This window comes from Odocoileus virginianus, unplaced genomic scaffold (genome assembly GCF_023699985.2).
Source record: "Odocoileus virginianus isolate 20LAN1187 ecotype Illinois unplaced genomic scaffold, Ovbor_1.2 Unplaced_Contig_2, whole genome shotgun sequence".
Lineage (NCBI taxonomy): Eukaryota > Metazoa > Chordata > Mammalia > Artiodactyla > Cervidae > Odocoileus > Odocoileus virginianus.
In genome coordinates, this window is record NW_027224319.1 from 4516727 (window position 1) to 4544530 (window position 27804).

A 27804-nucleotide genomic window follows, 5' to 3' on the forward strand; every position below is an offset into this window, starting at 1 on the left:
TCACTGGAATGAATTATTATAAATCCAAAAACAAAATTAAGCAAAAACTACTACTTCATTTCATATTCAAAATGATAGCTAAATGTTGAATGTTTTCAATCTCATAATCACTGAATACCTAATTAAATTATACTTACCTCATTTTCTTCTTCTCTATTGTCATCCAGCCAAGAAAGCATGCAAAAGAATAAAAAAGAAATCATAAATACTTAAAATGGAATGAAATGTAAGTTGTTTTTTTTATTAAAGCTTAGGATACATACAACCTCCAGGTATACTTTATGTGGGCTATCTGTCCCTTCATAGCCTTAGTTACATTTAGCATAGCAAATATTCAATGAAGATAGTGTTATGCACTGTGCTAGGTGATGGAGAGAAAAGGTGATTAAAGCAGAGTCCATCCCCTCAATTAGTTCTTATGATTTTCTGTAAACATAAAATATAATTGTTATAAAAGTAATTTCAACATAATGGAGCAAATAAATACAAGGACAGAAGTATGCACTAGTGTAGCAGCAAAGAGGAAGACAAGCAACTTAGTTTAGTGGAAGGATAGGAATGGAAAGAATTGTTCCTAAAAGATTTTTTTAAAGACATGAATGAAATTGTTAGGCCATAATTAATAGCAGGAATCAGCCACAAATGTTTTTAATAGAAGAACACTTGCTTCGGTAAATAATATGATGTCAAGAGCAAAGAACAGGAAAGTTTGAAGGAAAGTTGATAGAATAGGGGTAAAAAGTCACAGGTAGTACTGAGTCTCCTGTGCCCTCGCTATGAAACATAAAAACATAATGCAAAAACATGCATTTAACTCTCCAGCATGAGATCGTGCTAGAATGCCTTGTTTCTTCTTTGGAAAAGCTATTACAGAAGAAAAACCAGAGGAATATGCAGCCAATTTTCTGTCAAAAATGTACAGTATGCAGATCTGCAGCTTACTGAAGAACTGTACTTAAAGAATCTTGACTATCCATGTCAACACAAAGACAAATCTCTGTTAGGTCATAAGACACATGTGGGAAAAGATTTAATTAAGAGTTTTTGTGTCACAGCAAGCTCAAAGAACCAAAGAATGACATGATTATTCAAATTGACCAATCAACCAACTTCTCAGGACACACAGGAAGTTTCCAAAAGGAGGACGTGTGTAATGAGAGAGACTGGGCCGTATCAACAAGATTCATAAACATACACAAGCTGGATAGTAAGGGCATCTGTTACACAGGAAATGGTTATAGTTAAAAGGACAGAATTGTATTTACTCTGGAAAAAGACAAGTCACAGGACCATAGTGATTTATCTCAAAGTATCAGAAAACTTAGAAGATAAAATAGCCTTATTTTTGCACAATTCCAAAAGTTGGACCTGTGACCAACAAAAGTACACAATGGCAGATTTTACCTTATTTTAAGTTAGAACATGTTAGCTCTCTTTATTTGAAAAATACATGTACACAGGGAAAAACATAAAATTTACAAAAAGATATACAACTAAAATTAGATCTACCTAGGGGTAACTATTGTTACCTTCCAAAAAGTGTGTGCTTATATGGTCACATACATTGCTTTTAAAGGAGAAGAGACATACACAAATGGAAATTACACCTCTCTATCTTTTCTGGGCTGAAAGCCCTGGATATAATTACACATCAACGTACTTAGATATAACTTCAATTGTAGTTTTACCAGCCTAACAGATATCTATAGGTCATTGGCATTTTTTCTTTTTTCTGGGAAGTGCTTTTTTCAGCTCCTTTTCCACTGATTACCTACTGAGTTGCTAGTTTTACTTACTGCTTTATAAAAACAAAATATGAGGTAGCTGCAAGTGGAATGTGCCTCTGTACTCGGTACTTAAGTTTCCTTATCATCAGAAACATTCAAGAAAAATCTGGATAAGAACTTACCTAAGATCAGACACAATTCTTGTCCTAGATATAAGGTTACAAAAGTGAGGCCCTAGAAGGTCTCAATCCAGGATTTCAGTTTATTGAATTTCCTGAACCATATATCAAATACAGCATTTTATCTTGATTTTAATAAGTAAAGGCTTTAAAGAGTCACTCCTTCCTAATCTTTAACGCTTTCTTACTAAAACTCAAATATTCCTCAAATACTTAAAGCTGGTGTTTCTCATATCTGAATGATATATGGGCCTCTTTTTATTTTTTTCTTTTCTATTACATGTGAATCTATTAATTTTGCATTCAGTGCAGTATTTTTTTGCTTTTCTTTTTTAATTTTTTTTTTTAAACACAGAAAACATTTTGTATCGGGGTATACTCAATTAACAACGTGCGGTAGTTTCAGGTGAACAGTGAAGGGACTCAGCCATACATATACATGTATCCATTCTCCCCCAAACCCCCTCCCATCCAGGCTGGCACATAACACTGAGCAGAGTTCCCTGTGCTATATACATTCAGGGGATCTAGGTGAATGGTATAGAAGAAATCCCTATTCCTTTTGAAATCATTCTATAAGCCTGAAATTATTTCAAAAAATTAATTATTTTTCAACCTAAGATAATAAAATGTGAAAAACTATTAAACATTGTCACAGACTCCTTCATCCTTTAAGAATTTTTTTTTTAAGAGATTAATGGACTCTTGGGGATCCTAGAGCCTCAGCTGGAGAAACACTACCTGAAATCTTTCTAAATTCATGTTCAAGTAGGCACTGAACTCGACTCTATAATAAATAGAGTATAAAATCGTAGAGGGAGTATTGTGAAGAGATGAAAACTCAGGAGAAAAGAGGAGAACTGGCTGATAACGAAGGGAAGGAAGGTAAATGCCAAAGCGGAAGACCAGTATTTCATAACACTGCTCATAACATCTCAGCCCAGGGGTTGACTTCAAGGAGTGCTCTGAGCTCTCCAGAATAAAACTGGTTTGCTATACACACCAAGGCCCAAATAAGAGCCATGGGAAATACTGGCAAGGAATCCTTCTCAAGTACTAAGTGATTATCTCCAAAATTAGGAAAGAAGCAAAATTTCACAGTGCCAGCCACCCTCCTCCTCCATCATAAACTTTGCAGAATGACAACCATATATATAGCCTTGACTTGCATTTATTGTGCCTGTTTTCCTCAAAACAGTGTAAATTACAAAGAGACAAAGGTATCAATAACATCTTGTTCTTATTGTATAATCTCCTTGGGTTTGCCAGTCCCATTCCTAGCATAAATTCTCATTACTTTTTGAATCAAAGAAATTTCTTAACAATAATATCAGGTTTTAGCTATCTCATTTTAAGCAATTCTCAAAGGAAAAGAGGTCAAAACCTCAAAACTGACCTGTAGAAAAGACAAGCCATACAAGTCATAAATAACATTTGCCATCCTCTCATCCAAGAAATGGAACTCATGAGGACAAGTGAATAAAAACACTGATGAGAAATATATGTGATTTATGTGGATAAAAAAAATCCATGAATACCACTGCTTTTTACCAAAGGCCTGGAAACTTATGGCAAAGTGGTTTGGAATGAATATACTAACCTGAACTAGTGCCAACAGACTCGATAAACATAAGCACTATATCTCATTTGATCTAAACTCCACATCTTCAACTAGCATAGTATCTCAAACAGAGTTTTGACTGGTAAGAGTTTCATGTGTACAGATTAAATGTTATTTTTAAATGTTATTGAAATTATAGCAGGAATATTCTCAAAGTATGGCATCTTTTCAAAGCTATCTCTGGTTATATAAATAAATATAGATCAAAACACATTTCTCTCTCCCATATCATATTCATCAATTACTCTTACATCCCCACATAGTTGAAATTTTATTTTAATGTGGAGTGTCCATATAGATAGTAAAGTTATCTTCTTTAAACAAGAAATCACTTTGTAAACACAGCTGATCTCCAGTGTATCACTGAAGAGTTCCTAGTCAGTGAGGAAAGCTAAGAATATCATCCCAAATGTTAACAATAGTACGTATACCTGAAATGTTTCTAAATTGGTCTTCCAAATTAGCCTCTAGCAACACTTGCATGAACTGAATTATGTTCTTCTGTTAATCTGTTTTCCAAAAGCAATAATTGGGCAGAATGGGGATCTAATTTGAACATTTTAGGGCTTATTATATACAAACAAGTTTCACTACATTTTTCTCTGTTTTGAGTTAAATCTCTTAAATTACCTGTTTCATTTTCCTCATTAGCAAATTGTGGGAGAAGGTATAACCATTACCAAAAGACATTATGTATAAATGCTGCAATTCATTTTTAGTACTAGCCGATGAATCACAACAGAAAGAGCTGAAGGCTGAGTTCTTGGTAACCAAACCACGTTATGTATACTACTGTCTTACAGCCAATTAGACTGCCAGCACCATTATAAGTAGCTAACAGAATATTTCCATTTTTCCAGATATTTCATTACATGCTTTACATACAACTAGCTCATCTGATCCTCAAACCTAGGAAGAGTATACTACGTATTTGCGTTCCCATTTTCACAAATGAAGAAACGTAAGTTATAGCTGGTAACGTGGCAGAGCCAAATATTCAGGCTGTTTGACCACAGAGCCTTTGCTCTTTAAGTCAAATATTTATTAGCTATTACACAGAACTGGGAGAAAAACAGTAAAAAGTTTCAGAGAGACATATTTTGATTTAGTGTAGTAGTAAATGTATCTGCCTAGCAACAGAAGGGGCTGCATCATGAAATAAAGAATAACAGAAGTGTTCAAACTAGAGTCTTGATCATGTGTCTGTGTTTCAGGGCAATCAAACAGATGGTAAGCAATAGCTGTTCTTACAGGAAAATCCTAGCTAATAAATGCAGTAATCATCAATGGCAGCAAAACCTAGCAGATGAAAGGTTGATGAGGAACTTCTGTAATGAATGGATCAAGCCAACTTACACTAGAATCTGATGATTAATTTTGACATCACTAAAATTAAAACAACCAGACATGTGCCCTTCCCTACCTGCGGCCAACATGATACAATATGTAACTGAAAAACTACTAGCAGGAAGGAGGTGGGGTGAAAGACCTGATATAACTACCAGTCTTCAAAAAATGTAGCAAACATATAAGGAGACTATCACAGACTGAGATTTTAAATCTAAGGATCACATGACTACTTAGATCCTGTTATTTTTTTTAAAAAGTGAGCAGGGACAGTATACTAAATAACATTAAATATTTACTGCCAGTTGCACTAGATATGCCTGGAGAAGGACATGGCAACCCACTCCAGGATTCTTGACTGGAGAATCCCCACGGACAGAGAGGAGCCTGGCAGGCTACAGTCCATGGGGTCGCAAAGAGCTAGACATGACTGAAGCAACTTAGAATGTATGCACGCACTAGATATGACAATGATATTGTGGTTATTTTTAAAGCCTCTCTTACTTCTGTAAGTATGAAATGATAGAATACCTGGGGTGCTTTAAAATATTCCAGTAACAACAGAAGAGTAGGAGACAGATGAAACCAGAATGGCAAAACATTAATAACTGCTGAAGCCTGATGAGTACATTGGGTAGAGCAAAGAGTATTCATTATACCATTCTTTCTTGTATGAATGCCTGAAGTTTTCCATAATAAAAAATGCTTAATGTTTAATTGCAATATGAAAGAGGATAACCAATCTCCAAACAAGAAAACAAGAAACCATGTGTGCACATGTAGCAAGCAAAGTGCTGGCAAAAGATATGTACTCCTATTACCATCCAATCACCCACCTACCCACAATCAGGGCCTATTCACCTGGCTGTGGCTGAGCATTAAACCCTTGACCCAAGCAAAAGTAAATCACCAGGATTTACCCATCTGGTTTAGAATTTATTTCTATGTTTGTAAGATTTAACTCCCCAATAATAAACCAAAATAAAATCATAAACATGTAACCATAGCAAACATTATGTATGATGGAAATATTTTCTATACATTAACTTTTGCCAAATAACATCAATACACAGTTCTACTTCAGAGTCATTTTATTTTAAAATAGTTAAGGTGAAAAACTTAAAAAAAAAAAGACCAGCAACAATGAATATAAAATGATTTTGTGTTTGGGAAGGAGAATACTAATATTCTGAATATTTGAACCCATTTTCCACCCATTTGCCAATCTCTTTGAATAAGGCATCACAGTGCTAAATTTTCACTTCCTGTGAAAATTTTCTTTTGGGTTCTCAAAGCAAATCTATTAATAAAAACAGTATTCTGTAAGTCATTTTGCAAATGAGAAATCTGAGTGCAATTTCCACTACCAGATATCAAATTCCAGATATATACTATAATAATGCATAATAACTTCTATACCATATGTTTCTAGTTTTAATTTGTATCTCAAAAGTCAAGTTACACTAAATTACAATTTTGAAAATGTAGTTGGTCCACAGCCCTCATCAAGTCCCAAAATATTCTAGTCATCACAGAGGGGTGGGGAGTACCATCAACAGCTTATTGTGCGAGGTCAAAACTTATGTTCTATAACAAAGGAATACTTCAAACTGACAAGGGAGACACCCACCTCAGAGAAACAGCAAAGAGTAAAATAAAATGATCGAAGGACTATGACTTGGAATTAACAACAGTAACTAATACCATATCCAGAAGTGTAACTAGGCAAGTGGGTTTTCATGTCTACCATCAACACCTATGAGAACACTGAAAAATCAAGGCTGACACTGTGTAAACACTGTAACTAGTACAGTATAATGAAAAAAGTACTATATGACTCAGCCAAAGTTTTCTTTTCCAGGGCCTTTCGTTCAGAAGGCATGCTCTAATCCCTTTCTCCCCTTTATGTGTTTCCAAAACACCTGACAGAGAGGCAAAACAGTTTAGATGCTCAGTCGTGTCCAACTCTTTGCAACCCCATGGATTGCAGCACGCCAGGCTTCCCTGTCCATCACCAACTCCTGGAGCTTACTCAAACTCATGTCCATTGAGTTGGTGATGCCATCCAACCATCTCAACCTCTGTCATCCCCTTCTCCTCCAGCCTTCAATCTTTCCCAGCATCAGAGTCTTTTCAAGTGAGTCAGTTCTTCGCATCAGGTGGCCAAAGTACTGGAGTTTCAGCTTCAGCATCAGTCCTTCCAATGAATATTCAGGACTAATTTCCTTTAGGATTGACTGGTTTGATATTCCTGCAGACCAAGGGACTCTCAAAAGTCAGTTAAGTCAGTTAAAAGTCAGAAAAGTCAGTTAAACTGGATTTGAAAACCAACTCCAATACTTTTTAATCTACAATACTAAGAACTGAAATAGTAGTACTGTAATTACTTCAAAGACAATGAAAGGAGAACATCTATTTACCATAAAACTCTTCACACAGAAAATATCTGCAAACAATGCAACTGACAAGGGGCTAATACTCAAAATATACAAACAACTCGATTAAAAAAAAAGCCAGTCAAAATATGGGCAGAAGATCTTAATATAGACATTTTCCCCAAAAAAGACACGTTGATGCCTGACAGGTACATGAGAAGATGCTCAACATGGCTAATCACTGAGAAAAGCATATCAAAACTACAACTGCCACCTCACACTGATCAGAATGGCCATCATTAAGAAGTCTACACACAACAAACGCTGGAGAGGGTGTGGAGAGAAGGGAGTCCTCCTAACTGCTGGTGGGAATGGAAACTGGTGCCACCACTATGGAATAACAATACAGAGGTTCCTCAAAAAACTAAAAACAGAGTTGCCATATGATCCAGCAATCCCACTCCTGGGCATGTATCCAGACAAAACTATAATTCAAAAAGATACATGCACCCTATATTCATAGCAGCACTATTCACAGTAGCCAAGACATAGAAATAAGTTAAATCTTCACCGACAGAGGAATGGATAAAGAGGCTGTAGTGTGTGTGTATTTATACACACCATATATATATATAAAATGAACTACTGCTGCGCTAAGTCGCTTCAGTCATGTCTGACTCTGTGCGACCAACAGACAGCAAATGAACTACTACTCAGCCATAAAAGAAGAAATAATGCCATTTGTAACAAAATGGATGGCCCTAAAGTTATCATACTAAGTGAAGTACGTTCTAACACAAAGCACAATTCACTGTCCTACCTAAGGCAGCAGTCATAATCTCAGACCACCACCACCAGATCTCTGGGTTTCATTAGTCTTCACCAAGATCAACAGAAGAAGCCTAAAAAGTGTCTTGAGCACCAATCACTTTCATAAGCTCAACTCATACAACTCAATCCCCTGACTCCCCTCTCCTAATTCTAATAGTTATTTAAGACAGTCTTACCATCAGTGTTAGTATGATTATAATTTTCATCATTCACTCTATGAGGAAAACAGGATAAAGAGAGTTATGAGCAATCAGGTCAGCTGGGATTCCTCCATTTGAGAGTAAGTCTCTAGAACACACTTCTCATGGTCCTTGGATTCTCCAGAACTAGGACTACAAAGGGCTTCCCTGGCGGCTCAGACACTAATGAATCCGCCTGCAGTGCGGGCGGGAGGCCTGGGTTCAGTCCCTGGGTGGGGAAGACCCCCTGGAGGAGGGCACGGAAACCCAGTCCAGTATTCTTGCCTGGAGAATCCCCATGGAGAAAGGAGCCTGGCGGGCTGCAGTCCAGACACGACTGAGCGACCAAGCCAAGTCCCCGAGGCCCTCAGAGCAGAGCCCACTGCCTAAACCACGCAACGGGCAGGTACACGCTGCGACGGGCTCCGACGGAAGGTCAGCCTTTCCGGATGGTCTGTGTCAGGAACCACCCAAAGTACCTTAAAAGTCAGAGAATTATAAAAAATACACATGCATACAAATATATCTTTTAAAATATTCGTATGAAAAATTAGTGATAAAAATACTTAATAGCTACATGTCACAAAAGCACAAGACTAACAAACTGAGCAGCTAGCATGTGCATATCTGAAAAAAATTTCCTATCAGAGATTCCAACTTCTGCTCCAATTTCATAACCTCTGACACTATCATTATTCTCTCCAATAATAAAGAAAAGTAGATAAAGAAAGATGAGCCCCAAATATTTTTTGGTAGACTGTCTCTCTGTAACACACAAGAGTATTCTATAATTGGGGAAATACTGGTTTTATATTTAACTATCACTGTTTCAATTTGTTACTATTTAGTTATTAACCTTAATTCTTTATACAAATTGCTGTTAATCTGCCAAGAAGACTACATACTGTATTGCTCATAATTTAGACAACTGGTTTCCTAAATAATTATATTCTCGTATTTATTTTTTAATGGATACAGTAAACTTGAGCGAAAATAAGATACCTATTATGGTGACCCTGAGGAAAACCTCAGGAGTCCATTTTAACCTATTTCTAACAAAGTGTTTTACTGTACCTCAAAACTCATCTGTTTTCTACAGATAATCTAAAATTTTTAGCACAGAAGTAGTACCACAAAAAGTGCAGCTTATGTTTTAGAATTGATATAGATACTAGAATTGAGGAATTAATTGAAGAAATAAACATTTAACCAGGCAATTTTAGAAAGTCTGTATGTTCAGCATCAGAAAAATGGACTTCACAAGAAAGGGTTTTTGCATTCATCTATATAACTCATGAAAAACGTTAGCCCTACCTTACAGTCATACAAAAATCCATAAAAATTTTAAACATGACATCTTCTGCCTACTAAAGTAGAGCATATGCAATTAACAATTAATCATTAAGAAGCGAAATATCACACAAAAGACTCAAAACACAAGTTAGTCCATGAGTCTCCAAAGAGGTAATTGTGAAGCAAATAGTGGTGATTACTGTACAGCCCTCCCCAAAGACAGTCTAACTGCATTTGGCAGGAAGTGGGCAGCAGGAAGAACTACAGTCAGAAACCACCACTTGCTCCAGGTTCTTACACACCCATAGCAGTGCTCCCAGGAAGCAGAGCTGGTAGAAGCCTGCCAGCAGGATCAAATCCCTGTCACCACCCACACCACATCCTAAGGACATTTTCACTAGTGAGATGTTATCATGGGACAGAAAAGGCATTCTAAAATAAAAACCCCTTAAGAACCTTAGACAAACTCTAAACCTCCATCTAAATGACCAAAGTATTTGCTCAGCTGGAAAAGACACTGAAATAATCATTAAGCTTAATTTAAAAAAAAAAAAAAACAACTTACCAAAGTTATACATGAATTCCAAAGCTGAGAGACTCAAATACAACACCCGATTAGCGTACAATAACCAAAAATTACACAAAATAATCGCCTCTCATTTGAATTCATGAAAGTACACTTTCATGAATACAAATCCCATTATGAAAAAAAACAAACCTATTGAATCTTCAGTTGACTAGGTTGTTGACTAGCTTCAAATTAACCATTTTCAAGAGACTGCTCTTAAATACCTTGAGTTGAGAAAACCAACTTATCAAAGTAGGGCAGGAATAAAAGCTATTTTAATCCATCAACACCAGACAAGACAAACAGAAATAAATATATGGACAATAAAATAGAATTTTAAAACAGAAAAGGAAAGAGAGAAGTGTAGGAATCAAACTCTAAACAGAATCTCGAAAACACCATCATAATTACCAGATAAACTTACCCTGTGGGAAAACATTTGGAAGGAGACACTTTCCAGCAGTTCATGTCCTAAGGCTTTTAAACTACCTAACATGATATAAAATAAAGTAACTTAACATGGTACATTCACAATATAGAGTATTCCCTATTAAAAAAATAAGCACAGCTCACACACAAATGCAAGCAGGCAGATGATGCAGTGTGTATAGTAGACAAAAAGATCTGGAAAGGTATACACTGAACTGGGAGTAGTGGTTACCTCTAGGATGAGCTGGATTTGAAGAGATGGAGCCAAGAAGAGATGCTAAAGGTAGATTTTTACTTTTTCCTCTGTTAAGTATATTGCCCTTTTGCAATAAGCATTTATTGTTCTACTAATTAAAAAGAAACCATTTCTGGACTTTCCTGGTGGTCCAGTGATTAAGACCCTGAACTTTCTGTGCTAGGGGAACTAAGATCCTCCCCGCATGCCTCCAGGCGCAGCCTAAATAAATAAATAAAAAGAAAAAATGAAAACATTTCAAACCAATACCAGACATTGTTACTGTTTTCAAAATATTTATGTTTAGTACAAAGAGGTAATAGCAGTAAAGTACCTTGAATTTAAAGCTCTATCTTCAGAGATTTTTAAAAAATGACAATTAAATGCAGTATGTAACTCCAGGCCAAAAAAAGAGGACACTATTGAAGTAACTGGCACACTTTAAATATGAACCATGTATCAAGTGTCTTACTGTAAACATTAAATTGCCTGAATTTGATCGCTGCATGTTGGTTACATCTAAGAGCACTCCGGTAGGGGTAAAGGTCATGATGCCTGCACCTCACTCTCAAATGGTTTAACCCAAAATAAACAAACACAGGGTTTGACAGAAACAACAACATTCTGTAAAGCAACTACCCTTCAATTAAAAATAGATTAAACACAAACAAACACAGGTTTATACATTTTTATAAAGAAAGATAAAGCAAATGTGGCAAAATTTCAACAACTGGTCAATCCAGATGAAAATATGGGAGTTCACTATGCTAGTCTTAAAACTTCCCTGAAAGTTTGAATTTTTTTCCCCCCAAATAAAAGATTCTCTCCCCCTAGAGAGCAGATCTCTCTTAGAAAGGAAAAGAAAGAATTCTAAGCCTGAATTTCAGTGACTATAGGTGTAAATGTTTCAGTTTCTAATATGAATCGTCTCTCAGGGGCTTACAATAGCCCTCAGTACACACATTACAAAATAAGATACTCTACAGTATCTCACAAGAATTAACAAATTATGAAGCAGGTCAACTTTTTATTCTGGCATATGACTATTCTTGCTTCTCTGCAGAAACCAACAATGCTCACAGAACAACACTAAATATAAGGGTTAAGAAAAATTATTATCAGTATCTGTTAAAGAGTAAATCATAACCCATTACAATTTAAAGGGGAATTTGTTCTTCAGTCGCCCAATCACGTCCAACTCTTTCTGACTGACTGCAGCACACCAGGCTTCCCTGTCCTTCACCATCTCCCAGAGTTTGCTCAAACTCATGTCCATTGAATCAGTGATGCTATCTAACCATCTCATCCTCTGCCGCCCTCTTCTCCTTTTGCCTTCAATCTTTCCCAGCATCAGGATCTTCTCCAACGAGTCGGCTCTTATAGATTAAATCAATTAGTCACTACAGTGAAAGGTGGCAGAAAGATTTGCAACACCAAAGTTCCACTAAAACTAGAAAGGGAAAAAAAACAAACTAGAAAGGGACAATTGATAGGTATGTCTTGACAGTTTGAACATTTCTTAGGGAAACAGAGTAACTGCTCAACAACAGTTACTCGATACCCTTTGAGAGACATAATCCGTCAGTAGGAAGACTCACTGGCTGGAAATCTAGATGAAGCAAGAGCAAAAAGAGAGACATGAAATCTGGGGAGACAGACTCTCTCCTGAGCTTCCCAGCTGGCTCAGTGCTAAAGAATCTGTATGCCAATGCAGGAACCATGGGTTTGATCCCTGGGTTGGGAAGATCCCCTGTAGAAGGAAATGGCAACCCACTCTAGTATTCTTGCCTGAAAATTCCATGGACAGTCCATAGGGTCGCAAAGAGTCAGACACGACTGAGCACACACACGCACGCGCCGCGCGCACACACACACACACACACACACACACACACAATCCTAAGCAAAAGAATAGTTCCATCAGGCTTACTGTGATCACAAGGAAACCCTTCGAGTAGCAGCTTGGCCTCCCATGTACCTCAGTAGCCCAAAGACTATACCTTGGCCTGAAGAACATACCTCAATCACTATAAAACGATTTTTCTCTTTTAAAATAACAAAAACTGAATTATGGACTGGCTGCAAAGCTCCTAAAGGTCCAGACTCTATGTGAATTCTTTCAATTGGCTTCCTATGGCATCTCTAACCCTACCGCAACTTAGGTGAATTATGAGAATGTTATAAGAACATGACTAACCCCACTGCTTTATATTTAATTTGAACATGCTGAAGTATTTTTGCCAGCTAATAAAGTTTATTTTTGCCAAATTCACCACGCTTTTCATATCACAGTGCCTTATAAAGTACTGTTCTTTCTAGCTGCATCTTTTTAGCCAATACTAATGAAAGTTTAAAGCAATCATGCTCCAATTAAAAATAAGCAAAGTTTTCAAAAAAATTAACACTGTCCTATTTCTTAAATCCTCATAAAACCCTCTGCAGAAAATACTGTTATGATTCTTACTTTACCTACAAGGACACCAAGGCATTACAAAATTTGCCCGGGTTCATACAGCTATTAAGTAAAAGAGGTGAGATTCTAAACCAGGAGTTAGGATACAGAGTCCAATGGTTAACATGTTTTGTGCCTTGGACCATTCTGGAGTCAGGTGAAAGCCTGCAAATTCCTTTTCAGCTTAATATTTTTAAATATATGAAATAAACAAAGGAGATCAATTACCTTTGGGACAAAAACTCCAAATGTATGATACAGTAGTGTATATGCTTCTCAACAATCTAGTGGTGGATCTCCAATCTACTGAAATTTCTATGTAATGATGAACATAGATAGAGGTATCTACAATAATTAAAATATATAAAATCTGTGATTTGTACTAGCAGTAAAATCACAGGTACTATATTACAGGCTAATAAAATCACGGGTTAATAATACTGTAGTTTTCTGTTTACATTAGTAATTAAAAGAAATGCTAACTTCTAGTTAAGAGGTTAGTGAGGATGTAATTTCCCCCCTAAGTTTATGGATGCCATCCATGTTAACACTGCCCTCTATATCAATCCTCTTAGCATTGCAGTTAAGAAAAAGAAATTCAAGGCAAAGTGGTTGTCTGAGGAGGCTTTACAAATAGCTGAGGAAAGAAGAGAAGCAAAAAGCAAAGGAGAAAGGGAAAGATATATCCAACTGAATGCAGAGTTCCAGAGAATAGCAAGAAGAGAAAAGAAGACCTTCTTCAATGAACAACACAAAGACATAAAGGAAAACAACAGAATGGGAAAGACTAGAGACCAAGAAAATTTGGAGATATCAAGGGAACATTTCATGCAAGAATGGGCATGATAAAGGACAGAAATGGTAAGGACCTAACAGAAGCAGAAGAGATTAAGAAGAGGTGGCAAAAATACACAGAAGAACTATACAAAAAAGGTCTTAATGACCAGGATAACCATGATGGTGTGGTCACTCAACTAGAGCCAGACATCCTGGAGTGTGAAGTCAAGTGGGCCTTAGGAAGTATTACTACAAAGACAGTGGAGGTAATGGAATTCCAGCTGAGCTACTTAAAAATCCTAAAAGATGATGCAGTTAAAATGCTGCACTCAACATGTCAGCAAATTTAGAAAACTCAGCAGTGGCCACAGGATTGGAAGAGGTCAGTTTTTATTCCAATCCCAAAGAAGGGAGGTGCCAAAAAATGTTAAACTACCAGACATTTATGCTCATTTCACATGCTAATAAGGTAATGCTCAAAATCCTTCAGGCTAAGCTACAGCAACATGTGAACCAAGAACTCCCAGATGTACAAGCTGTGTTCAGAAAAGAAAGAGGAACCAGAGATCAAACTGCCAACATTTGCTGGATCATAGAGAAAGCAAGGGAATTCCAGAAAAATATCTGCTTCATTGACTACACTAAAGCTTTTGACTGCATGGATCACAACAAACTATGGAAAATTCTTAAAGAGATGGGAATACCAGACCATCTTACCTGCCTCCTGAGAAACCCGTATGCAGGTCAAGAAGCAACAATTAGAACCAGACATGGAACAGCAGACTGATTCAAAATTAGGAAAGGAGTACATCAAGACTGTATATTGTCACCCTGCTTGTTTAACTTATATGCAGAGTACATCATGCGAAATGCCAGGGTGGATGAACCACAAACTGGAATCAAGATTGAAGTTTTGGAGAAATATCAACAATCTCAGATATGCAGATGATACCACTTTAATGGCAGAAAGTAAGGAGGAACTAAAAAGCCTCTTGATGAGGGTGAAAGAGGAGATTGAAAAAGCTGGCTTGAAACTCAACATTCAAAAAACTAAGATCATGGCATCCAGTCCTATCACTTCATGGCAAATAGAAGGCGAAAAAGTAGAAGCAGTGACAGATTTTCTTAGGCTCCAAAACGTATAGTTAAAGCTATGGTTTTTCTAGTATTCATACAGATTTGAGAGTTGGACCATAAAAAAGGCTGAGCACTGAAGAATTGATGCTTTCAAATTGTGGCGCTGGAGAAGACTCTTCGGGGTTCCGAGGACTGCAAGGAGATCAAACCAGTCAATCTGTAATGAAATCAACCCTGAATATTCATTGGAAAGACTGATGCTGAAGCTCCAATACTACGGCCACCTGATGCGAACAGCCAACTCACTGGAATAAACCCTGATACTGGGAAAACCAAAGGCAAAAGGAGAAGAGTGCAGCAGAGGATGGGATGGTTAGATCATCACCGACCCAATGGACATGAAATGGAGCAAATTCCAGGAGACTGAAAGGATAGGGAAGGCTGGCGTGCTGCAGTCCATGCTGTTGCAAAGAATCAGACACAACTTAGCAACTGAACAACAACAACAATAATCTTGTGTCCTTCTCTCTCTCCACACTGGAGCCCTTGGTGCTCTCATCCAGTCTTGTGGCTTTGAATACTACCTAAGTGGCCGACTACAAAGTTTCTCTCTAGTCCAGACCTTTCTCCTAAATTCCAGACTTGAATGTCAATTCAACCAGAATATCTAAAAGGCATCTCAAACTTACAACTTCTAAAACTGAACCCATCTATTCCCCAAACGTGCTCTTCTCACAGTCACCCCTATTCTGGTTGATGGCAACCCCATCTTTCTCACTGCTCAGACCATAACTCTTGGAATCATCCTTGATTCCTCTCTCACATGCCACATCTGATCTATCAACAATTCACATTGGGATGATATTCAAAACATATCCAGAATTCAACCATTTTTCACTATCTCCTGTTACCACCTTGATAGAAGTCACAAGCATCTCTCTCCTCAATTTCCGGCTTCCTTATAATTGTATGTATCTCCCTGCTTCTACTGTTTGTTCCTCTCTGCCAACTTCAGTGATCATTCGGAAGCTGAAAGCAGACCGTGTCACTCCTTGGTTGAAAACTCCAGGCAAAATACTTATAAACGCTCTACAAAGCCCTGTGAAATCTGTACCCCACCCTAACATAATGTATTAATACTATTACTTTTTTGTTCATTCCATTCTAGCCATACTGAGCAGAACTCTCTAGGTCTGCTTCAGTGCCTTCGAACAAACTATTTCTTCTACTTGGAAGCTTTCTCCCCAGATGGTAACAGGGCTAGCTTCCTCCCTTTTTAGTCTGCCTAAACATCTCTCAAGAAGGTTCACCCAATGCACCTCATTTTACATTTCAACATCTATCCCAGAAATTCTGTCCCCCTTATTGTGCTCCATTTTCCAAAGTAATAACCTTTTAACATTCTATATTATGTATTATCACCCCTCACTAGGAAGGGTGCAAACACAAGCAAAATTGTTTTGTACATTGCTCACCCCAGAATGCCTATGTTTGGCACAAAGTAAATATGCATACAATCAAAGGACAGCAATCTCTGTAAAGGAGTTGCCTGTGTCTCTCATTAGAAGAACTCCTTGAAGACTACAACTGGATTTAATTTGCAGTGTCCTCAACACCTGGCCCTGGGTCTGCTCAAGAGCAGACACCTAATGCACAGATACTCAGGTGATTATAGTCACTTTCACCTGAAACATAATCCTAGATATCTGAGGAAAAGCTAGGTCTTACAGCTGTGTCTGATTAAATAGTTGGTAGGAGACAAACACAGAACATCAGGTTCCAACTGTTACTTCAATCAAACTGAACTTAAGTTTCATGATTCATTTCTTCACGTGTCTCGGAAATATTTCAAACTATCTACGGTCTGAAAAGGGCACTTGGTCATTCCTCCCCCTCCAGCCATGGCACCACCTCTCGAGCCCACCTAATCTTTTCATGCTTAACATCCTACTTCTTTAGCATTCCTTGATGACCCCAGCTAGAAGCACTTAAATGTGTCACACTCTGTGTCAAGTGCTTTTCATATATTATTCTCATTTGATTCTCCCAAAAGTCCTATGAGGTTGCTTCCATTACAACACCTATTTTAAAGATAAGAAAAACTCACACTTAGAGAGATGAAGTCACTTGTTCAAGGTTCAACGAATGGTCAAACCCAGGTATGCCTGGCTCTGAAATCCAAGTTCTTTAACCACGATACTGCTTTTCGCTCTCCAAGCTTACACAACCTAACTAGCTTATACAAACTACTTCATAGGATTTGTTGTCACTTGTTGTTGTTCAGTTGTTTCTTGCATCTGTTAAAGCAGGTGGTATCATTCAGGATGCTTCCTACCAAGACCCCTCCCAGTTCTTACAGTATTACAAAAGAAAACATTTTATAATTCTCTACATACTCCTTGTAGGTTAATACACACACACATATATTTTAGCACTTAGTCACTAGAGAAATTAGAAATCTCCACTGTTAGGAAGCAGGACAGATAGAAAAGCAATAAAAAATAAAAAAAAACTCCAAGACATTATATAAAAAAATATAACATTCCTGATTCGTCCCCACATTCATGTCCATCAAAGATGCACTTGAGTCCATTATTCCATACAATATGAAAAGCTGTATTTTCCTTCAAGAAGTTTAAGAATGTGAGCCTTAAGGCTTCTGTACTTCACCAAACAACCTGGTAAAAGGACTGAAAAGCAAGCACTCAAGACCACTCAGGAGCTAGCATGTTATTTTGGACGGGACAAGTGCTAAATGAGCAGTTATTGGATCATGATGCAGAATTTTCCTTTCTGTGAGGTTTTCCAAGTCTCAAACCAAGAGCCTGTAAAGAGTCACAGCAGCACTAAGCTGAAATGTGTCAAAAGAGCAAATATCTTGGAATTATCCTGGTCATAAAAGTGCATTTCATTTGATATCTCTATCAACTGTTTAGGTTTGAAATATGCCATACATTCGTAGGTCTAGACTTGAGCCAACACCAGCAAATGCAGTTTAAGGTAACTTTTCAAAACAATAGTCTTGGGAGGACGCAGGGAAAGAAGTGAATCCAGGCTCTGGAGTGGAAGCTCTCTTAAGAAACCAGATACAGTAGCTGATACGGCCCTCAACAGCAAGGTAAAAATGTCCCAGGCTTAAAATACACTATTGGTTTCTAGATATTTCGGTTTTCAAGACCACTGTCTTGTTTAGAGAATCCTCCAGCGATTCCTGCTTCTTAACAAAGTCTTCACGAGGCGTAGAAAGTCATCTATTCACGGCAAGAGGTTGCTGTTACCGAGGAAGTTGAGTGTCCGAAAGTGTGCAAATCTCATAATCTGGTAGAGAATGTATACCCCTCCGGAGGCTTTCATTTTCGGGCGGAAAAACAACCCGGTGTCACCTCCACATTGGGGCCACTCAAAGCTCGCCACCATTACAAAACCAAAGTGCCAAAGGTGCAGAATGTGAAGCCGGAAGCACTACCAGGCCAGGATCAAGTTCCAGGAGAAGAGGGGGGAAAAAAAAATCAAAACCAACAGTGCAGCGCGGGCCCCTCGGCCGCCGTGGGCCGAACGACGCACGCAGGCCCTTCCGGTCAGAGCCGCCGTCGCCGGGAGGCCGGGCGACGGGCCGGGCTTCCACCCGAGCCCGGGGATTCGCGGCCTAGTCTTGTCGGTGCCCCCTCGCCGAGTCTGGCACCGGCTGCTCCTCCGACTCGGTCCCTTTCGTAGGCAGCGCTGACCAAGGGGGCCACGAGGATCCGGAGACCGCCGATTCTCGGGCGGGCCGGATCGGTACAGACGCGGCGGCGGCGGCGGTGGCTGCCGCGCCGCCCCTCCCCCACCGGCCCGGCCCAACCGCCGCGGCGACGCGAGCAGCGGCGCCAACGCCGGGCCCAACCACCGGCCCGCGGCGGCCCGGACAAGGGGCCCGTGGCGGCGGCGCGGGCCCGCTCTGCACGCCGCCCGCGCGAGTTCACCGCGGGTCCGTTACTCCCCGCGCCATCCGTCAGGACGCGCCGCCCTCGGCTCGGGCTGAGACGGCCGAGGGCAGCGGGAGGCCGCGGAGCTGATACTTACTCAGGGGTCGGGTGCTCGGGGTCGTAGAAATCCCCCATCTTTGGAGGCGGCTGCGGCGGCAGCTGCTGCTTCATCGGGAGCCGCTGGAGACCGCGACTCGAGCCCCCTCCCCGCGGCAGGGCGACGCGAGGGAGGGGAGGGGAGGAGGCCGCTGGTCCGACCGCGGCGGCGGCGGCGGCAGGGGCGGCCCGCGTCGCTGGCCCGCTCGCTCCCTCCCTCCGGCGCCCGCCCGCCGCTCTCTCCCCCACACACTCACACGGGGAGCGACGCTTACCCCGCCCGCCCCTTAGCTGCACAGGCCCGGCCCCTTAAAGAGACACGCGCCCGCCGCGCCTCCGCCGGCAGTGGGCGAGCAGGCAGCTGCCGGTAGTCCTCTGAGAGGAGCGGCGCCGGGGGGGCAGCTGTGCGAAACCCGCCGACCCGGCCCGACTTCGCCTGCGGCTTCCCGGAACGATAAGCCCCGGGCCCTAGCGCTGTTGGCCCATCTCGGGGCCGAAAGCTGCTGCGCCGCGACCCCTCCCTCAGGCTCGCTCTGGCGGCTGGGGCGCTGAGGTGTGACACGGCACGCCTCAGGGTTGTTTGCGGGCGAAAAGCCCGAGCCCGCCCAGACACTACGAGCCTTCCTGCCCCGCCGCCCTCGAAGACCTGCCCTCCCGGAGCGCCGGAGTCCTCAGTGGCGCCGAGGGCCCCTCCCCTGGGCTTGTGGGCTCTGAGGTAAGGCGGCCGCCTCTTCTCCCTAGCCTCTCGCCCCTCTCTCCTTTATTCCTCTTCGCCTTCTCTCCCTCTCGCCTCTTCATCTCGTCCCGTCGGCAAGCACGGAAGTAGAGCTAGGCCGGGGATTCGCGCTAAAGCCGAGCTCTGGGGACGCCCCTTCCTCCTTCCCGCCCCCGCCGAGTCGGCTGGGCCCAGTCCGCCCACCGCCCCGCTGCGTCCGACCACCTCCACCCGCCACCCCAACATCTGGGAGCGGTGGCTCCCATGTTCTGCGTGGTTCTCAAGGCCTTGGGGGAAATGTCCTTTAAGAAAAGGTTATGAATCGCTTTCCTACCCAAATGACGTAGTAAGATTAAGTAGGATAACTTGAAAGGCCTGTGGGTTTTATTTTTGGAAGGATAAAGAGCGCATAAAGCCATTAGCTAAAGGCTAAGGGGGTGGGAAGGGTTTCATAAGATCAGATTTTTTTGTAGTTTTATTTTTTCCACTGTAATTTTGAATCAGATTTTACTAGCAAGCAGCTGGATGGAGGTATGTGTTATGGACTGAATGTGTAATCCATCCTCTAAATTTATATGTGAAATTCTATCCCCCAAGATAATGGCATTAGAAGGTGGGGCTTTTGGAAGGTGTTTAGGACTGGACTGTGGAGCCTGCATGAATGAAATTAGTGCCCTTATAAAAAACCCTTTTAGAGAAGGAAATAGCAACCCACTCCAGTATTCTTGCTTAAAGAATCCCATGGACAAAGGAGCCTTTTATAGGCTAGAGTCTGTAGGGTCGCAGTGAGTCAGACACAACTGAGTGACAGCACACACAGATTTTTTTGCTATAGCCTTGCAGAGTTTCTGTCTTTTGCCTGTTTCTTCATGAGCCCATTGCTCATGGGCTTCCCTGGTGGCTCAGATGATAAAGAATCTGCCTGCAATGAGGGAGGCCAGGGTTCAGTCCCTGGGTCTGGAAGATCTCCTAGAGAAGGGAATGGCAACCCACTCCAGTATTCTTGCCTGGAGAATCCCATGGACAGAGGAATCTGGTGGGCTACAGTCCATGGGGTGGCAAAGAGTCAGACACGACTGAACAACTTTCACTTCACTCAAAAGCCCATTGAGCTCTCTCCTGTTTATTCTGAGGATATAAGGAGAAAACTCAGTCTGCAACCCAGAAGGCAACCCTTGTCAGAACTATCATACTGGTACCTCAATCTCCAACTTTCAACCTCCAAAACTGTTTGAGAAACGAGTTTCTATAGTTTATAGCTACCCAGTCTATGGTATTCCGTTTTAGCAACCAAAGTATATGAGAGTATAAAGCCTTTACTAGCTCTTTTTAATATCCTATATGTGTGTAAACAAACACATATTTATATGTTGTCAGTGTCTATTAGCGCTTTATCATCATTGTTTCTCACTTGAGGATTATTTTGGGTTTTTTGTTGGTTTTTCAGCATATCCAGACTCCCTTGGTTCAAGTCTCCCATGGCCACTTCTTTACAAACTATGAATACTGCCTAATTTTTCTGCTTTTTCTTATTATAAGATGAGAACATTAATGTGGACAGGACGTCACTGTTGTGAGGATCCAATGAAATAATGTTTGTAAAGCTTTAAACTTTCGATAAATGTCAGCACTGACTCACCAGAGTGCAATGATTAAGAGCTACCTGGCATTGTATACCCGCCCTGCCACTTTCTAGCTATGTGACATGAGGCATGGTTACTTTGCATGCTTGCAGTGCCTCATCTGTAAAATAGGGGTATTATCTACTGCACAGTGCTGTGATTATTAAGCTAAATTGTATAAAACATGCTTGCACAATGCCTCTCCCTGAGTAAAGTTATCTTTTAGGCTTTGAAGGAATAAATTGTAGCCCTATGCCTTAGATACCACGTAGGCTATTGGGAGCCACTTGACATTGGACAGACCGGAAAGGACTATTATAATTATAGGTGGAGGTGACTGAAATAATGTTAAGTGTGAGGTGACAAAGACCTAAACTGAGATAAATGACAAAAAAGCAGTCAGTTACAGGTCTCCTGTTTCCTAAATAACAAAGTAGATAGTTCTCTTGCAGGAGGTACCAGTTGATATCTATAATGTCTAGTCTTAAGATAGCATTAGTCTGGTTAGTTTGCTGAGCTGTGGGGTTCAGTGGGAAATACTAAGCCCCAAACATAAATAAATGAACCAAGGTTTTACAGGCAAGATTGAATACTATTAAATGCCCTCATCTATGACTGTACTAGTTCTCTGTACAACTATTTTAAATTCAAAGAGAATGCTTTCACAGAACGCATACTTAGGCCTGGCCTCTTGATCAAAGCTGTGGAATAATTTGGTCTATAACTGACCATCTCCCGCTTTCTTGTTTAAGACTTCCTACAAATAAGTTTGAAGGAAAAATGTCAAAAGTCTTAAAATGAAACATTATAAGAGGCATTCCATAAAAGCCTTCATAATTGTTCCTGCCTTACTGCGCCTATAGGCCCAGAGCACCCCATCTCAGAGAACCCAAACGAAGCCAGTAGTGACCCTGAAACAAAGTTGACTCAGGCATTTCTTGCCTTAGGCGAGGTGGAAGGCCAAAGATCAGACATTGCCCCCAGTTATACTCTTGGTACCTGGATGGGAAAAGAAAAATAATTTCTTAAGGTGGAGAGAGTACCAGTTGATTGCTTGAGCACATTTTCAGAACTACTATGTGTAAACATAATTTTTGAAGTAATGTGTTGACAGGGCGGTTCTTAGGATTGGTACAACACGGAAGCAACAAGATCAAGACAGCCAGCGATTCGGAGGTCCCACTGGGCGGTTCCTCTTTTCAGGGTGCCAGGCCACAGCTCTGCTGCTGCAAATGAGAACCTGGCTGAGGCTCTAGGAAAGAGAGAAAAGGTTGTTTCCCCCTCAGAGTGACAGCTGGAGCTGAGTGAGGAAGCTGCCCCTACCTACTTAACCTCACCTCTTCCCATCCCATTCTACCTTCAACAAATCCTACCCCCACCTGAGGATTCTCAAAAGACTGTTCCTCGAGAAATGCCAACTTGGGAAGGACATACAAGAACTAGGCCTTCAGTCCTACAGTTCCCCATAGTTCCTGTCTTTGCCAAGAGGGGACAAGGTTGGCAGTGACAGCAAATCCAGTGTGGGCAGTGTGAGCCAGGGCAATGTGGGAAACCCTGTCTCTACCCACGTGCTCCCACAAATATCTTCACATTGGCAAAATTAGGCCCATTCTTAATGGCCATAGCCTGTGGTTAATGATGGTTCGCTGGTATATAAAAGGTTGAATTTAATATCAGAGAGGCAGTTTGGGAGTATATGTGAATGATATATAAGACTGGGTTATATCAAGATCAAATGTTTGAAAGTTGAGACTTGCCAATACAAGGTTTATAAAGATGACAGCATTTTGTAAGACACCTAATTACTTTCCTTGATTATTTATCTAGTACCTTGAATCTATTCCTTAGTGTTAATGATACTATCATCAGTTTTTTTTTCTAGTCCAGTGTACTTTTAAATAGAGGAATTGTGTTACATATTCCAGAAGTGTATTTTTCATTATTTGTAATGAAAAAACAAAACTGGCTGTTACTGTAGTTGCACATTAACCATAAAATCATGACTACAAACAAATACATCCTAGCATTAGAATAGAAACATGATTTGGGTATCAATAAACTGTTAAATGGGCTTCCCTGGTGGCTCAAAGGGTAAAGAATCTGCCTGCAACGCAGGAGACCCGGGTTCAATCCCTGGGTTGGGAAGATTCCCTGGAGAAGGGAATGGCTACCCACTCTAGTATTCTTGCCTGGAGAGTTCCATGGACAGAGGATCCTGGCGGGCTATAGTCCATGGGGTCACTAAGAGTCAGACAGGACTGTGACTAACACATTTTACTTTCAAGCTGTTACACAGGGTTTCCCAGGTGGTGCCAGTGGTAAAGAGCATGTGTGCCAATGCAGGAGGCATAAGAGACTGGAGTTTGATCCCTGGGTCGGGAAGATCCCCTGGAGGAGGGCATGGCAACCCACTCCAGTATTCTTGCCTGGAGAATCCCATGGACAGAGGAGCCTGGCAGGCTACAGTCCATAGGGTCACAGAGTTGGACACAACTGAAGTGACTTAGCACACACTATTTAATAAAAACTGTGTGTGTATCTTTTGATTCAGCAAATTCTGTTTCTGAAATTCTACTTCATAGACTATTCATACCAAAGAATATTTTCATTAAAAAGAAAGAATTTTCACTGTACGAGATACTCTGGAGGAGTTTTCATGAGGTTTCGGGATTTTTTGAATGGGAAAAGCAAAATTTTTAGACATATATAAATATACATATATACATGCATATACTTATTTGATTTTGTGAGGATGATGAAAGATAGGAACAAATACATGCCATTTAGTCAATTTGTTTTGAGAATTGAAGGAGGGAGTGAGAAAAAAATAAGGAAAAATTACTACTACCATACCCTGGTAAATATATGTTGATCTATAGATGTTTGTATATATTTAGAGCTCCTTTAAGAAAATAGGAGAAAAAATTGTGTATCTACTGGCTTAAAGGGGTGTTAACTTTAAAAAGTAAGTATTTGGAGTCTATGTCTATTAAACCAAGATATGCATGACAGTGAAAGTGGCTCAGTTGTATCCAACTCTTTGTGACCCTATGGACTGTATCCATGGAATTCTCCAGGCCAGAATACTGGAGTGGGTAACTTTTCGCTTCTCCAGGGGATCTTCCCAACCCAGCAGTCTAACCCAGGTCTCCCTTTTTGCAGGCAGATTCTTTTATCAGCTGAGCCACAAGGGAAGCCCAAGATGTGCATACTAATATATTAATAAGTGCTTGTGTAAGCATATCCAAACAATGAGAAGGGTGCAGAATGATACAGACTAGTTTGTTAATATTACCAGTGTTTTGTATGTGGGGTATGAGAGAAAGAAAGAAATCAAAGATGAATCCTAAATTTTTACCTCAACCCCTAGATAACTGGTGAAGACTTGAGACCGGAAGAAAGAGGTTGGGATTAATAATTATGCTTTCAGTGTATTAAGGCAGGAAATGCTGATAAACATTCAGATGGAGATATCAAGTGAGCAGTTCAAAATACCCATCAGGAATTTAGAGTATTCCTCATAAGAAAATAGAAATTTTGGAGTCCTCAGTATACAAGTGATATTTAAAGCTATAGGACTGCATGAGATTTCCTAGGGGAAAAGTACAACTGAAGAAGAAAAGCAGATAAAAGGACAGTACTCAGGACTGAGCATTTGAGAACTTAGACTTTACAAGTTATAAAGAATAATAAGCCAGCAAAGGGACACAGGTGAAATTAATAACAAACAGGAGAGTGTGGCCACATAGAAGCCAAGAAAAGAAAGCTTCTAAATGAATTAACAAAAAATTTAAGAAGCAATATTGCTTTCTGCTCTCAGCTACTTTGCACATTTATCCTTGTATCGGTTATCAATTGTCAGGCCCAGTGGGAAACCAGAAATCTGCACTTCTATCCAACAAGAACAAGGCACCACTCCCCCCTCTGGGGTATCATAGAAGGTGAAATGGGAAACCTGAAATTTCACCCCCACCTGGCACTTAGGAGATGACACTCCATTCCATCTGGCCTAGTGTCAGAGAGGTCATTCTAAAATAGAAGGTTTACAAAAGATCCAGAGTCTCATAATGCTCTGATGGTCCAGGATACCATTTTTTAAAAATCATTCATCAGGAGAATTACAAACTGAATGACAAAATACAATTTTGAAAGATGCTGACACCAGAAAGAGAAAGACAAATACCATATATCACTTATGTGTGGAATCTAAAATATGACACAAATGAACCTATCTATAAATCAGAGAGACTCAGAGTCCCAGAAGAAGAGAAGAAAGAAAAGCTCAAAAGTATTCAAAGAATCGATGGCTGAAAACTTACAAATTTGTCAAAATAGATAAACCTACAGATTCAAGAGGTTGAACATATCCAAAACAGAATAGACCCAAAGAAATCTATACCCAGGTACGTCAAATTTAAGCTTCTGAAAACTAAAAAAACAAAAAATCTTGAAAACAATGAAAGAGAAATAACACCTACAGGAAACATTTTTTGGATGGCAGATTTCTCATCAGCACCATGGTGGTCAGAAGTAAGTAGCACAACATTATCCAGTTTCTGAAAGAAAACTGTTAGGGACTTCCCTGGTGGTCCAGTGGCTAAGGCTTGGCACTCCCAATACAGGGGGCCTGGCTTCGATCCCTGTTCAGGTAGCTAGATACCACATATGCAAATAAAGATCCTGTATGCCACAACTAAGACCTGGTGTGACCGAAATAAATAACAATAATACAATAAACCTATGGGAAAAGAAAAACCCTGTCAATTCCAAATTCTATATGGTAAGATTATCCTTCGGGAATGAGAGAAAACTTATAAAAGCTAAGAATTTGTCACCACTGAACCTACTGTAAACATTTCTGGAGAATGTTCTTCAAATATAAAGAAAATAATAAAAGATGGAAGTTTAAGCTGTCAGGAAAAAGGAAAGCACAATAGAACAAAATATTACTAAATACAATATCCTTCCTGTTCTCAAGCTTTCTAAATTATGTTTGACAGTTGAAACAAGAAAATATCTCTATATAATATCTGATTTGGTTTGCAGTGACTATAGAAGAAATATTTAAGACAGTTATAAATAGGGGACTACAGTTTTCTATACTTAATTTGAAGTGGTAAAATATTAAAACCAGTAGGCTGTGTTAAGTAATGTATGTATAATGTAAGATTTAGAGTAAATACCCAAAAAAAAATCTGTACAAGAGATACACTCAAAACATTATAGAACACTTCCCTGGCGGTCCAGTGGTTAAGAGTCTGCCTGCCAGTGCAGCAGACATGGGTTCAACTGCTGGTCCAATAAGATTCCACATACATAGAGCGCTTAGCCCATGCACCACAACTACTGAGCATGCACTGTAGAACCCATGAGCCACAACAATATACTCAGATCCATATCTCACACCATAAACAAAAATTAACTCTAGTTGAATCATAGGCCTAAATGTCAAACCTCACATTGAAAAACAGAAGAAATCCTTTGTGACCTTGACTTAGGCAATAAAAGCGCAGTCCATAAAACAAAAAATTGATAAAATGGACTTTACCAAAATTAAAAATTCCTGCTTCTTAAAACACAATGTTAGGAAAATGAAAACACAAAGCACAAGCTAGGAGAAAAATCTTTGCCAACGCATATATCTAATAAAGAACTTGAATCCAGAATATGCAAAGAATTGCCAAAAATCACCAGTAAGAAAATTGCACAATTTTTCAAATGAGTAAGAGTTCTGAACAGGCACTTCATCAAAGAAGACATCCAGGTGGCAAAGAAGAACATGCAAAGCGCTCAACATCATTAGTCATTAAAAGTGAAAGTTGCTCAGTTGTGTCTGACTCCCTGCAACCCCATGGACTTGTACAGCCCATGGAATTCTCCAGCCAGAACACTGGAGTGGGTAGTCTTTCCTTTCTCCAGGGGCTCTTTCCAACCCAGAGATTGAACCCAGGTCTCCCGCATTGCAGGGGGATTCTTTACCAGCTGAGACACCAGGGAAGGCCAAGAATACTGGAGTGGGCAGCCTGTCCCTTCTGCAGCGGATCTTCCCCACCCAGGAATCGAGCTGCAGTCTCGCATTGTGTGTGTATTCTTTACCCAACTGAGCTATCGGGGAAGCCATTGAGGAAATGCAAATTTAAAATGGAGCAGGATGTCACTACGTACCTATCAGAACAGCTAAAGTCAAAAAGGTTGACTATTTCCAATATGGGCAAAGATGCATTTTACTTTCTTCTTGCTGGTGGGAGGTTCAAGATGCAATAATTTGTCTTTTGTTTTGGAGGTGACATCCCGGACTACTGAACCCCTAAATTTT

General features: G+C 40.2%; 2 protein-coding genes across 11 annotated transcripts in view; one reads left to right on the top strand and one right to left on the bottom strand.

The window, feature by feature from the left end:
* The window catches only part of SETD2 (SET domain containing 2, histone lysine methyltransferase), a 75224-nt gene extending 55899 nt beyond the window's left edge, over window positions 1-19325 (bottom strand). For all 3 annotated transcript variants that reach the window (XR_011486251.1, XR_011486250.1, XM_020916157.2), the window contains exons 1-2: window positions 19153-19325; window positions 138-153 (exon numbers count right to left, since the gene is read on the bottom strand). Coding sequence is in view for 1 of the 3 variants with exons in the window: in XM_020916157.2 (XP_020771816.2) it covers window positions 138-153; window positions 19153-19226 (90 nt within the window). In the remaining 2 variants the exon portion in view is untranslated. The remainder of the gene's footprint in view (window positions 1-137; window positions 154-19152) is intronic.
* A 179-nt stretch (window positions 19326-19504) lies between these two features.
* KLHL18 (kelch like family member 18) overlaps window positions 19505-27804 on the top strand; it is a 108233-nt gene continuing 99933 nt past the window's right edge. For all 8 annotated transcript variants that reach the window (XM_070463383.1, XM_070463385.1, XM_070463386.1 and 5 more), the window contains exon 1: window positions 19505-19866. The gene's annotated coding sequence lies outside the window, so the exon portion shown is untranslated. The remainder of the gene's footprint in view (window positions 19867-27804) is intronic.